The following is a 12,246-nucleotide window of genomic DNA, read 5'->3' on the forward strand; positions in this document are numbered from 1 at the left end:
CCTTCAACAATTGCGTCCTCGCTTCACATCCTCGGAAGGATGGAAGGTTGAGTCAACCTTGAGTTTGTCAAGATCAAATTCCAGACTGTGGGCAGAATTGGCCTGCAGTACTGCACTCTAATTACTGTATCACCATCAACAACATAGTGACATAATAACTAAGGTTTCATATAGGAAAACCTGAAACCATGCAAACATAGCTGAAACCATGCAAACATAGAATCACATTGATCAATTCACTCAACTTCCAGACCCCCCTACCTTCTAAGCATTTATGAAATGCTAGCAGGGATTAATTGAGCCAAGTAATGGTGCTGTAGAGTAGAGTAGAGTAGAGTAGAGTAGAGTAGAGTAGAGTAGAATAGAATAGAATAGAATAGAATAGAATAGAATAGAATAGAATAGAATAGAATAGAATAGAATTCTTTATTGGCCAAGTGTGATTTTACACACAAGAAATTTATCTTAGTGCAAATGCTCTCAGTGTACATAAAAGAAAAGATACGTTCATCAAGAGTCAAGAATCATAAGGTAAAACCCTTAATAATGTCATAGGGCATAATAAACAATCAAACATACTAGGAAACAGTCAATATAAATTGTAAGGATACAAGCGACAAAGTTACAGTCATACAATCACAAGTGGGAGAAGATGGGTGATAAGGAGTGATGAGAAGGTGAAATGGGGGGGGGGGGCAAAGTACCTTTGGGTTTGTTGCTAGGTCTGTTTCATTATTGACAGAATAATCCTTTTTATTAAATTTATTTTATTATTAGAAAGGTACTTCTGATTTTGGGTGTTTATACCTAGTTATACTCTATGTGTATGATCTCAATGGTAAAATATTCAGAACCTGAAAAAGGTCCAAGGGGAAAATGGAACAAAGGTAATTCTTTAATTTAGCACATATCTAATGATAGAGCTACATGATGATAGTATGAACATATCAACTCAGTCTGCATTTTCACACTATTAGCATGTTTTTCTGCATTTTTTGCAAAAAATCCTGTTTGAATGCTACCTGATAATGCAGCAATATACATTTAAATAATAATTTTAAACCTAATAATTATACTGCTTTAAATTAAAAGATTCATTTTTTAAAATAAAATAATCATTTAAATTTATACAGGAAAATAGTGTTTACCGGTCTTATAAACTGCATGTTGATTTCCCTTTATTTACCAGGCATGCCTGTATAAAATTCCAAATACCAGCCATAGAAAATACTATGCAGAGTAAGATTTTGCCATAAACTGATAATTCAGAAATGTCTCAAATATTCATTCTATTATTTAATATATGTTAAATTGATTAACAGAACAAAGGTATGTGTATTTTTAAAAGTACTGATATATGTATTGTATGGATATGCCTGATTCAGAAACCTGTTCCACACAAAAAGAAATGCTTAAGGAAAGAACACTGACAATTTGTAATATTATTAATTTTAAATTATTAATTTTATCCCAGTGTACAGTGGCACACACACACACACACACACACACACACACGGATTAAGTAATTCGATTCTCAAAGTTTACAAACATCTTATCATTTATGACAGTGCAAATAACACAAATCTTTTCATCATTACATTAACTTACATTACAAATATGAGATGATTCATTCTAAGGCAGCTCAATGTTATTAAGCTGTGGTAAATCTGGTTTGGTGAGCAATAGCTGCCTGGTTAAAAATATAGACATAGCTTTTGGTTGGCTATAAGGGCACCATTTATTTTTTTCCTTGCATATTTAATTTATAGCCCAGGTTCTTTGGTTCTGGAACATGATTCTCCATAATTAAGTCTATATGGATAAATACATACCATTGATAAAGTTGATCTTTAATTTAGCAGATCAAAATAAAGGCGCTGCAGTGTAAATTCTGTCTATTTCCTCACTTAGGTTTTTAATTAAAATTCTACCCCATATCATCTTCATCTTACTGAAGTTCTTAGATTGTCTAATTCTTTCTCTGATGCAGAGATGAGATTTATAGCTCAAAGAAAACCACAAGCTGCAGAGTTCATTTTGCTGTCAAAAAGGTAGAATTCCATTTGACATAAGTGAAGTTGCTATTAGTTCCTGTGATAGTTAAGATCAATAAACTGCTGTCTTATTGAGCCTACTGCACTGCAAAAAAAAAAAATTGGACCATTTAGACATATTGCCATTCTTGACACATCGTAGAAAGTATTAGATTAAATCCTTGTTGCAGGCATTTAAATGTAAACATCATCCAAACAAAGGCTGAATCTTCAAATACTAGATTCCTAGGAAGAATAGAAAAAAATAAAAAGGAAGCCCCAAACCAATCAATACACCTTAATTTATTCATAATCCCCTTTTAAATTCTTGTTGCTGGAGTTGAAAGGCCACTTAAGTTCCATTCAGAATTATTTCCTTCCTTTTTCTGTCATTACAAAGCTTTCTCTAATGAGCTCAGATTATTATTCAGTCTTAATCACCATTAAATGTATTATTTTAAATGTAACATTTACTGCTACTTTGGATCAAGACTTGATATAGTAAGCCACTCAAATTAATTGACATCTAAAGAGCTACATTCAAACTACACTGAAATGTTCTTAAATGCATTTATATTAAGCGCAAACATTATTTTGATTTCTTCCGCTTTAGATAGTGGCAAAAAAAAAATTGTGAACTAAACTTTTTTCAATATATTCTCATATTTGTTTAACTATTCCTTGTTTTCTCACTAGGAATCCAAAACAAGTATATATGTAAAATAAGCCAGTAGTTGCTTAGATATACTATACTTAATAAATTGTTTGAGGTCCTTATATCTCTATAATACCAGATGGCAATCTTAGAGTAATCTAGTATATAAGTATAAGTAGTATAGGTTGTAAATGAGCTGATACAGACATGGAAGGGAATCTGTTCTTGTGTATGTCAGCATTTAACTCCACCAAAAAGTGTAATGATAGAAAATAATTAATTTTCAACAGCTGTGAAACTGAATGCTATTCCTGTATTATATTTCCCATGCAGTGATGGGATTCAAAAAAATTTACTATCAGTTCTGTGGGCATGGCTTGGTGGGCATGAGATGGCTTGGTGGACATGGCAAGAGAAGGATACCGCAAAATCCCCATTCCCTCCCCACCCTACTAACCTGCTTTCCAGCTCTGTTCTCCTGTGCAGGGCAACAAAGAAGACCCAGCCAATCAGCTGGGACTTGTGAGGCAGAGAATAGATGGAGACGGGGCCAATCAGAAGTGGTATTTGCCAGTTCTCCGAACTACTCAAAATTTATGCTACCAGTTCTCCAGAACTGGTCAGAAGCTGCTGAACACCATCTTTGTTCCCATGTAAAATTATATTGGGATAGGCCACTGGGCCATACAATGTCCCTTACAAAAGGATATTATAAGAAGTATGTAAGAGTTTGCATCTATTATGCTCAAGAAAAGATTTCTTCTCATCAGGTTGTAAGTTATAGAAGCAAGATTAAATTTGAGCTTTTCCTGTGATGATCCAATTACTATCAAGTAAGTTTCCCAAAAGTTTGCACATTGATCTTTCAGTACTCACTTTTTAGGTAACTGTCAAAATTCTTTATATCCAAGGCATCCAACTTTAAAAGATTTATGTATCCCATGGTCCAAGGATGGCATGGTGTCCCCAAACCTTTTCACAGCCATGAACATAGACCATAGTACTAATATACAGTGTCCAGGTACCAAATTGTAGAGGTACAAATTCCAGGTGTTTTTCCAGTTTATACAATACTAATCATACACAACACTCAGCCCTAAATGTATGAACTATTACTTTTTAAAAAAAAATACAGTAAAATTGCCTTCAAGTTAAAAGTAATATGGACACATCCATGTATTAATTATCTTTAAATAGAATTGGTTCTTACCATCATGATTGGGATTTCCCAAAGTCCATGGCTCATCTGAGTCAAAATGAGTATCACCTCCAATTCCTGGCCCAGGAAAATAAGCATGAGCCAAAAATCCTCCTTCCCCATCGAATGGAGAACTGTCTCCATGAAAACCTGATGCAAAAATTATAGTAATATCCACGTCTTTCTTGCCATTCTCCAGTTCTACGTAAGGAACTTCCTCAAATGTCAGAGGCGTTACATTCTGCCACACATCGAAGGCACGGCGAATAGCTTTACGGGTTTCAGCATCTCCTACTTTTGGAGTGACATTCTTTATGCTGCACCAAAAAAAAAAAAAAATCAGACAAGGAGTAAACATAGATGTCACCTTATCAAAAGGACCACACATGTCACTCTTAACTGCACATGATATCAACCATTTTGATGTAGTGGGGACTGAGCAACAATTCTTAAAACTATATCAAGTATTTGTGATATTGGAAGTAGTTCATATGTAACTGTCAGGTGAGGCTCCATTCAAAATCCAAGAAAGAAAACCTTAAGACTCCATTGCTATAGAGAAAAGGACTTTTACTGGAAATTAAAGTGGTAGTATCAAAAGAATTCAATATCTGAGGCATTAGGTACGAAAATCACATATACAAAGTGATGGTAACATTCCCACCCACAATAGTTCAAACTGGTCATCCAATCTGAGATGTGTATTTTGTCATGTGGGGCATTTTCAGGTGCTGTTTCAGACATTTGGCTCACCAGGACGGTTGACCTTGGCCTAATTTGATAAGAAGCTACCACTGCACAATAAACAAGTAAGCATAGTCAAGAAAGTTTTCCCAAGATTTACAATTTACCATCTCAAGCTTCCAGCATTCTTCCTTCTCCACACAAAGCCAAATTAATTTTCCCTCCCTCCTATTTCTATGGCAGCCAAAAAAGACAAGCAGAAGAAGGATTCTTGAAGGCTGACAGTAATAATATAACAACTCCACAAAGTAATTGCTTATTAAAGTTCATTACTACTGATTGGTGACACTGAGGTCAGTTTACATTGGCAATTTATTTTGTATTAAATATCATTTTTTGTTGATATATTACATTATTAGTAACTCAAAAAGTCATTGTGTACATGAGTCCTTCTTAATTTGATGTACTTTAGATGTGCAAACTGTACAATCCAGCATGTAAGTCAATATTATCTGGAATTGACTTGGTTGAGTGAACCTTCCAGCCAAAAGTCAAAAGGGAGGAAAAGCTGTTGAGAAAAGAGGTCTGTGTAGCAAGAAAAAAACAAGCCAGAAAAAAATCCCATCCACAACATAGTTTCATTCTTTCAGTTTTGTACACATTATAAATAGTGCCTAAAGGCTTAGCAGTACTCTGTCCAAAACCATTGCCACTTGTAGACAATGGCAATACAGACCATACTAATCACACACAAATACCCAAAGATATAGAAAAGATATTTAAATCAAATTTATTCTTGTGCCCAAGATGAATAGTCGGCTAATATACTTTGTAAAGATGTGACAAATAAATATGTAACTAATTCTATATTTAAAAGAAAATGTCCCAATGCAATGCTCTATAACATTTAACTTTTCTCTGAATGAGATCTTTTTTGTCTGATTGGAAAATATTCATGAACAAAAACTTCTGATGATTCATTTAGAAACATTATAAACTATACTTGATTAATGGCACCACATATTTCCTAAAGCTAGACCTCTTATATTTGTATTTTTTGTTTTAAATTAGCCATATTTCGGGTATCCATATACAATAGCTTCTCAAATGTGTTGCTACTGAAGCACTTAAACCCACTGATGTTCTCCATGAAAGGTCAGAGATTATATCAGTGACTATTAAGATATGTTGCTACGTGATATCTAATTGGGAGCTGACTCTTTTAAAGAAAGGAGAAATGGGAACATTCAGTTCAGTTTTCAGAAGTGAAATTAAGCTGAAATACAGTAAGCCTTTGAGTAATGAAATAATATAGGCTTTCTTCGGAAAACCAACTAACAGGATTTAAGACAGTAGGGTTATTTGAAAACTTTGCTTCAATGGATAGATGACTAGGCAAAGACTTACTCCTCCCTGTAATCTTGAAAAATTACTGCCAATCAGTGTTTAATAATATTGGGCTACCAGAAGTATGATGGGTCTGCTTTTTTGAGATCAACTCAGCATTGATCCATTTAGGAATAGGAATTTACCAACCAGCTTACCGCCAAAGTTTGATCTTGTTGATTGAGAGAGAGTGACTGGCCCAATCGCTTTTCATGGCTAAGGTAGAACTAAACCTCAGTCTCCTGATCTCTAGCCTGTCTAATTTCTTTACCCACCCATTTCCACATGCAATTTATTTGATCTAAAGGCCATGACATGAATTTAAATGACTCTTATCCTACTGACATTTTGAAGGGTCCCAAAGACCTGGCTTTTTGTCTAGGCCTTTGGCAAAGACAATTGACATCCCTTTCTTTTCTTTCCCCACTACTGTTGCTCTTTTATCTTGTGTTGCTCTTGAATTTTGTATTATTCTAGGTTTTTAATTTTTTTTAAAAAATGGTAACAATGGTTAACAAATGCTACAATTGGGAATCACTGGAAGTCAGGCAGCATATAAATTTAATAAATAATAATAACCCCAGATCCTTGGGAAGGACTTGATAAGTGGATAAAACTGACAAATCTAGTTTAAACAGTTTGCTGACAGTGCAACAAACAAATAGACAGCAAAAGAAAGAAAAAAAAAGAGCTAGAGAAGATAATAAAATGCAAAAACCTGCAAATAGAAGTAGAACAACCGTGGCAAAAGAAAGCAAAGATAGCACCAATAGTGGTAGGTGCAATATGTTTATGGAGATTCTCAATCATAGTTGAACAATAGGAAACAAGATTCAGCAGTTCATCTGCATTTAAAAGATAAATGCTACACTTTTGAAGACAGCAAAGACCACATTTTGGGCAGAGAGGACTGTTGATTTGAAAGAGGTGTCAATGAGGCCAGTTATGTAAAAATTTTACAGCCTTTTTTCAACAGAGAGATCAGTGGTGGTATGCTACCAGTTCGGCCCAGTTTGACTGAACCGATAGTAAAAAAAAATAAAAAGACAACTGAGAGGATAAAAGACCGAAAAGTGCATGGGAGAGTGGGAGGGTTGCTCCTAGCTTTTAATTTCTTCATCCTCTCAGCTGATTGGCTTGTTAGGAGTGCATGCATTAGGGGGATGTACATGCGCATGCATGATCACCCACCGAGCCAGTAATGACTAAAGTAGGATCCCACTATTGAGAGAGATAACACATCATCTATCTCCAGTCTACATCACAGTCCTTTCAGCAGTTCCGAAAAGGCTCCACATCCATTTGCACTACTCAGATGAGCCTGATAACACAGTTAAACCTCCAGGTGGCCTCAATGACTCTCTAAAAGAATGCAAATGATCAGCTGTCTGCAAAGAGTATAAATACTTCCATTCCCTACCATCCAGTCAGAACTGAAGATAACAATAGCTTGGATAAGAAGCAAAATGACTTCAAAGAAAAATAAGAAAGTCCACTTTCTTTTGAAAAGGCACCTTTGGGACTTGGATGCAATAGAAAAACAGCTGGAGAAGAACTTGAACACACTGGCATCCACAAAATCAATATCAGTCAATTACAAAAGACAGCTGGAACGCCTAACATCCTGTGATGATCCTTGTAACATCACCAAACAATAACATCTGCCTATCCAAGGCTCAACAGGTGGATAAAAATTCCAAATCCCAAATATCTAAATATCTGGCTGATTGTGTGACCAACCATAATAATTGATTGTTCTAAAATCAAGAACCAAGTTACTTCTTGAGTAGCTGAAAGGCATTTATATGTAAATACCACTTTAGGAAGATAGCAGTATTAATAAAGCTAAACTGGCAGAAAGAAAGGATTCCAAAAATGTACACTTGGTGATCCTTCTATACATTTTAAAAAATTTTAAAACTAAAAATTATATCCTTGAAAAGACATTTTATGGGGAAGGGGAGGTGACATTTTGATAGATGAACTCTAACAATAATAATGCAAGAGAACAATTTTAAGCATATATACAGTTTTGTATGATGGATGAGTCTGCCTTGTTGATGATAGGTATAAGGAAAGCTGAATGGGTGAAATGTTCAGTTTCAATAAACAGGTAAATTGTTAAATAGCTCCTTTTTGTCAGTGATGCCCTTTTGTCTGAAATGGAGCTGTTCATGGACATCCTCAGTCATCTATTTAATCTGTTGGAAGAAATAGCAGCTTGTGACAACAAGCGCCATTTTTAATTTGCTAAGAGCTTTAAGCACTTGAACACTATAGCCATTTCTAGGTTACAATAAGATTTCCGTCGTGGCAGACAAATAACAAAATAACAAAATGTTGCTATTATATAGTTTGTACAAACAGCAAGTAACATTCCAGAAAGCTATTCATTATTTATATGAATTACTGACTATATATGGATGATCTCTCCCACACACAAACATACGCAATTGTCTGCCTTACCAACTATTTCCAAACAATCACATATAGCAGGGGTCCCAAACTCCCAGTCCATGGACCAAAACAGGTCTGTGGCATGCCAGGAATCCCATCAGTGGTATGCAGGCAGCACTCAAAACCATATCCAGTCCAGTCCATGGAAAAACTTTTCTCCATGGAACTAGTTGCTGGTGTCCAAAGGATTGGAGCCAGAGACATAATAGACCATAAAAATGGTATGTCCATCTCCTGCCTTTCCCCGCACAACACTATTTCACTGTTGTTCTTAATCCATCAGAATATACATAATGAAGAAATTCACATATCCAAAAGCTATGGCCAAAGCTTAACAGCCTATATACACTAGGATATTGGATATTTATACTGTAATATAAATCAACATTTTATAATATTAGTAATTATATTATAGTTGGGATTTTCTCTCTGTGTGTTTGTGTGTGTGTTGCATTAGAAAATCAAAACCATCAAACAGCAACGCTGTTTGATGCAGCTGCTGTTTTTAACATAATTTCTAGCCATTTTGGTAATCCAATATAGATGGAGGATAGCAGTTGGGATGTAAGCACTGTGTGTTTACATGATATGAAAACTGAGTGTATTCTTATATATTTAACTACTAGCTCAATACACATGCTTTGCTGCAAAACTATGTGGTCTGGCTTAGTCTGGGGGGAGGAAAATAAGGGAGAAAAAAATCTGCCTCTGCCTACCAGCATCCATAGGTATTCATCTGACTAGCATCCTGTCAGTGTGTGAGAGAGTTGAGGGCTGTTTGGAAACTGAAACAGTATTTGCTGTGTGAGCAAGAAGGAGGCAGCAAGGAGCCTGGGTGTGGTTTAACTCAACTGTTCTCTACTAAAGCTGAAGATCCACCTGTTTACTACCGGTGGTAAACAGCTGAAGATCCAGCTGTTTACCACCAGTTCGGTGGGCATGGCTTGGTGGGCACACTTTGTGCACATGTACACACTTTGTGCGTGCACAAGCCACAGGTACAGAGGCTTTCTGACTCCTGAAATCCTGCACTCGCTCTGTTGCTTCAGCAGCTGATGCACAGCAATCTGCTATGCCGCACAAAGCAGCTGCACTTCAAAAGCAGGGAATAAAGAGTCAATATGGGAGCCCAGGCAGGTGGGTGGGTCCAATAGCAACTCCTCAGAGAGTACTGGTTCAGTCTCCGCTGATTTTCAGCGCTACCGGTATGCCAGAACTAGGCTGAACCTGTAGAATAGCACCACTGAGCAAAACTCCTTAGCATCAGAGCGTGTTAATAATAATATATGAAATGAAAATGCTCTGATGGTCATTTCAAAAAATCCTTTCTTAGTGAGCACCCAGAAGTCAAGATTCAAGTTTGTAGGTTCTAAGGTTCTGGAGATTTTGTGATGATGCATGAGTGGCATTTCGCTTTTATATATATAATTTATTTTAAAAAAATTTCACATCACAATCAGCAGGCTTCCAATACTAAGAATCTCTTCCTTTACATATCTCAAACAGGTGAAAAAAGGTTAGAGAAAAGACTAAAACATTTAGCTTTTTACATTAGAACAGTAGGTTAAGGAAAACCATTTTAGAATTGTATATACTCTTGATCTCACACATCCATTCCATATCACCTAATATTTTTTTAAATTCTGGATATATTCATGTAAAATCTATGTCAAGTTCACCATACTATAGCTTTTTACTATCACAAACACTTATAACCACTTAGATGTCCTCAATGCATATTTTTGGATATACATTTTAATTTTTTATTCAAATTTAAATCTACATCTTCACTTCCCTGCATATATCATCAATTCTACTCCTGTCAATCCTTTGGCCAGGTCAGGAAATAAGACTCCATAAGAATTGTCAGAACTACTTTTATTGATAAAAGTGCTAGTAATAGAATCTTGAATATCTGACAGAGTTTTCCCTCCTGCCCTATTACATAAGTGTGTTCAGGTGAAGTCAATTTAAATTTCTTTCTAAAGTTTCCTTTTGGTCATGGACTTAAATCATATATTCATAACAGCAATGGGGTCATCTCTGTGATTCCTTATGCCTCCCCAAGAACACATTACCTTCATTCATTACAGTACTCTTAGTTCTATAGATCTATAGATGTTTTTTGGGGGGACTTGTTTCTCTCATTTCATTCATGAGCATCATGAGCAATTCATGAATGTTCTTTGATATTTATTCAACTTATATTTCAAGTTGCAATCCTCCATATGCCATATTTGTTACTAGAGGACCCATAAAAATGAATATAATATTAATATAATGTACCATATGATATGGAACAGTACATTAGATAAGAATACTTAGTAATATCCATACAATTTACTGCATTTCCTGTTTATAGCAGCTATTGATTTTTATTCATTTACCCAGCATCTCATCAGCTCAACTAAAGAGCAACATGCTCATGTATTTGGTACTATTTATACTACCATGTATAACCTAGACACTACCTTGAAAACTCACATACTGTACAATTAATCATATTACTTTATTATCTGGCAGAACAGTATATAGATCTGCTGATACCACAAAGATCTAAACAAATGGAGAGGTCTCTAACAGTTTATCTCAAAAGGAGGCAACTGACATGAAAATGGATTTCACAGATGGCAAGTGATACTGGGAACAAATATCATTCAGGGAATATAAATATCAAAATAATAATAAAAATGTTTCTTAAGCAGAAGCCAGTACAAATGAGAAACTGGTAAGACAGAAAAAAACATGTTACTTAAAATTACCTGGTAGCTAAACTATTAGCATAACACAACATGAATTTGAGTGCACTTTTTTTTTTAATTGAATGTCAATCTTACTGGATTGGGGATTACTGAGAATAATTGGTCAGAAATAAGACAACTACTATATATATATTATATATATATATATAATCAAGAAAGAACTGTATTATTAGCAAAAAAAATTACATAAGCAAAAAGAATATATATGAGCCATGGTGATGCAGTGGTTAGAGTGCAGTACTGCAGCCTGCTTCTGCTGACTGCTGGCTGCCTGCAATTTGGCAGTTCAAATCTCACCAGGCTCAAGGTTGACTCAGCCTTCCATCCTTCTGAGGTGAATAAAATGAGGACCCAAATTGTTGGGAACAGTATGCTGACTCTGTAAACCGCTTAGAGAGGGCTGTAAACGCTGTAAACCGGTATATAAGTCTAAGTGCTATTGCTATTGATATATTATTTCTAACTAGCCAACTCATCACTGATGAAATGGGCATGATGTAAATTTAATACATAAATAAATATTCAAAGCAAATTTATGAATTAAAATTGAAGATTTTTTACAGGAACTCATTTACTTATTATAATAACATTTGTAATGTCTTGGCTTAAAATATACCTATGAAATTAGACCACAGGAGAGTCAAAGTAAAGCAAAATATTTTCTAAACTGCCATTAATTAATGTATTGTTCCTTGGATGATGCTAAGGCCAATAATACGACTGACTACTAAAAGGATTAGAACAATAAATAGGAAGCGTTAGGGAAGATATCTGAAGGATATCAAGAGATTAACCTGTTCATTATATTCCTAAAAGACTGAAATTTCTGGATGGAATGACAATAACCTTATAAAGATATGGTAACAACCAGGGATGGGATTCAAACTTTTTAATAACCAGTTCTGTGGGCGTGGCTAAGTTGATGGGCGTGGCTTGGTGGTCATGTTACTGGCTGGGCGTGGCCAACTCAATATCACTCACATTGAGGCACGCATCTCCTCGCCTGGCCTCTCATGACTGTGGGGATGCTGCAACAGTCGTAAGTGTGAAAAATTATCATAAGTCACTTTT

At 35.4% G+C, this 12,246-nt stretch overlaps 1 protein-coding gene across 2 annotated transcripts in view; it reads right to left on the reverse strand.

Annotated features, from left to right (window-relative positions):
• The window catches only part of MMP16 (matrix metallopeptidase 16), a 187,316-nt gene that overhangs the window by 70,304 nt on the left and 104,766 nt on the right, over positions 1–12,246 (reverse strand). For both annotated transcript variants that reach the window (XM_087931486.1, XM_087931485.1), the window contains exon 4: positions 3,899–4,203. In XM_087931486.1, the coding sequence (XP_087787612.1) occupies positions 3,899–4,203 (305 nt within the window). The remainder of the gene's footprint in view (positions 1–3,898; positions 4,204–12,246) is intronic.

This window comes from Pseudonaja textilis, chromosome 3 (genome assembly GCF_049901715.1).
Source record: "Pseudonaja textilis isolate UNSWEBS1 chromosome 3, rPseTex1.2, whole genome shotgun sequence".
NCBI lineage: Eukaryota > Metazoa > Chordata > Lepidosauria > Squamata > Elapidae > Pseudonaja > Pseudonaja textilis.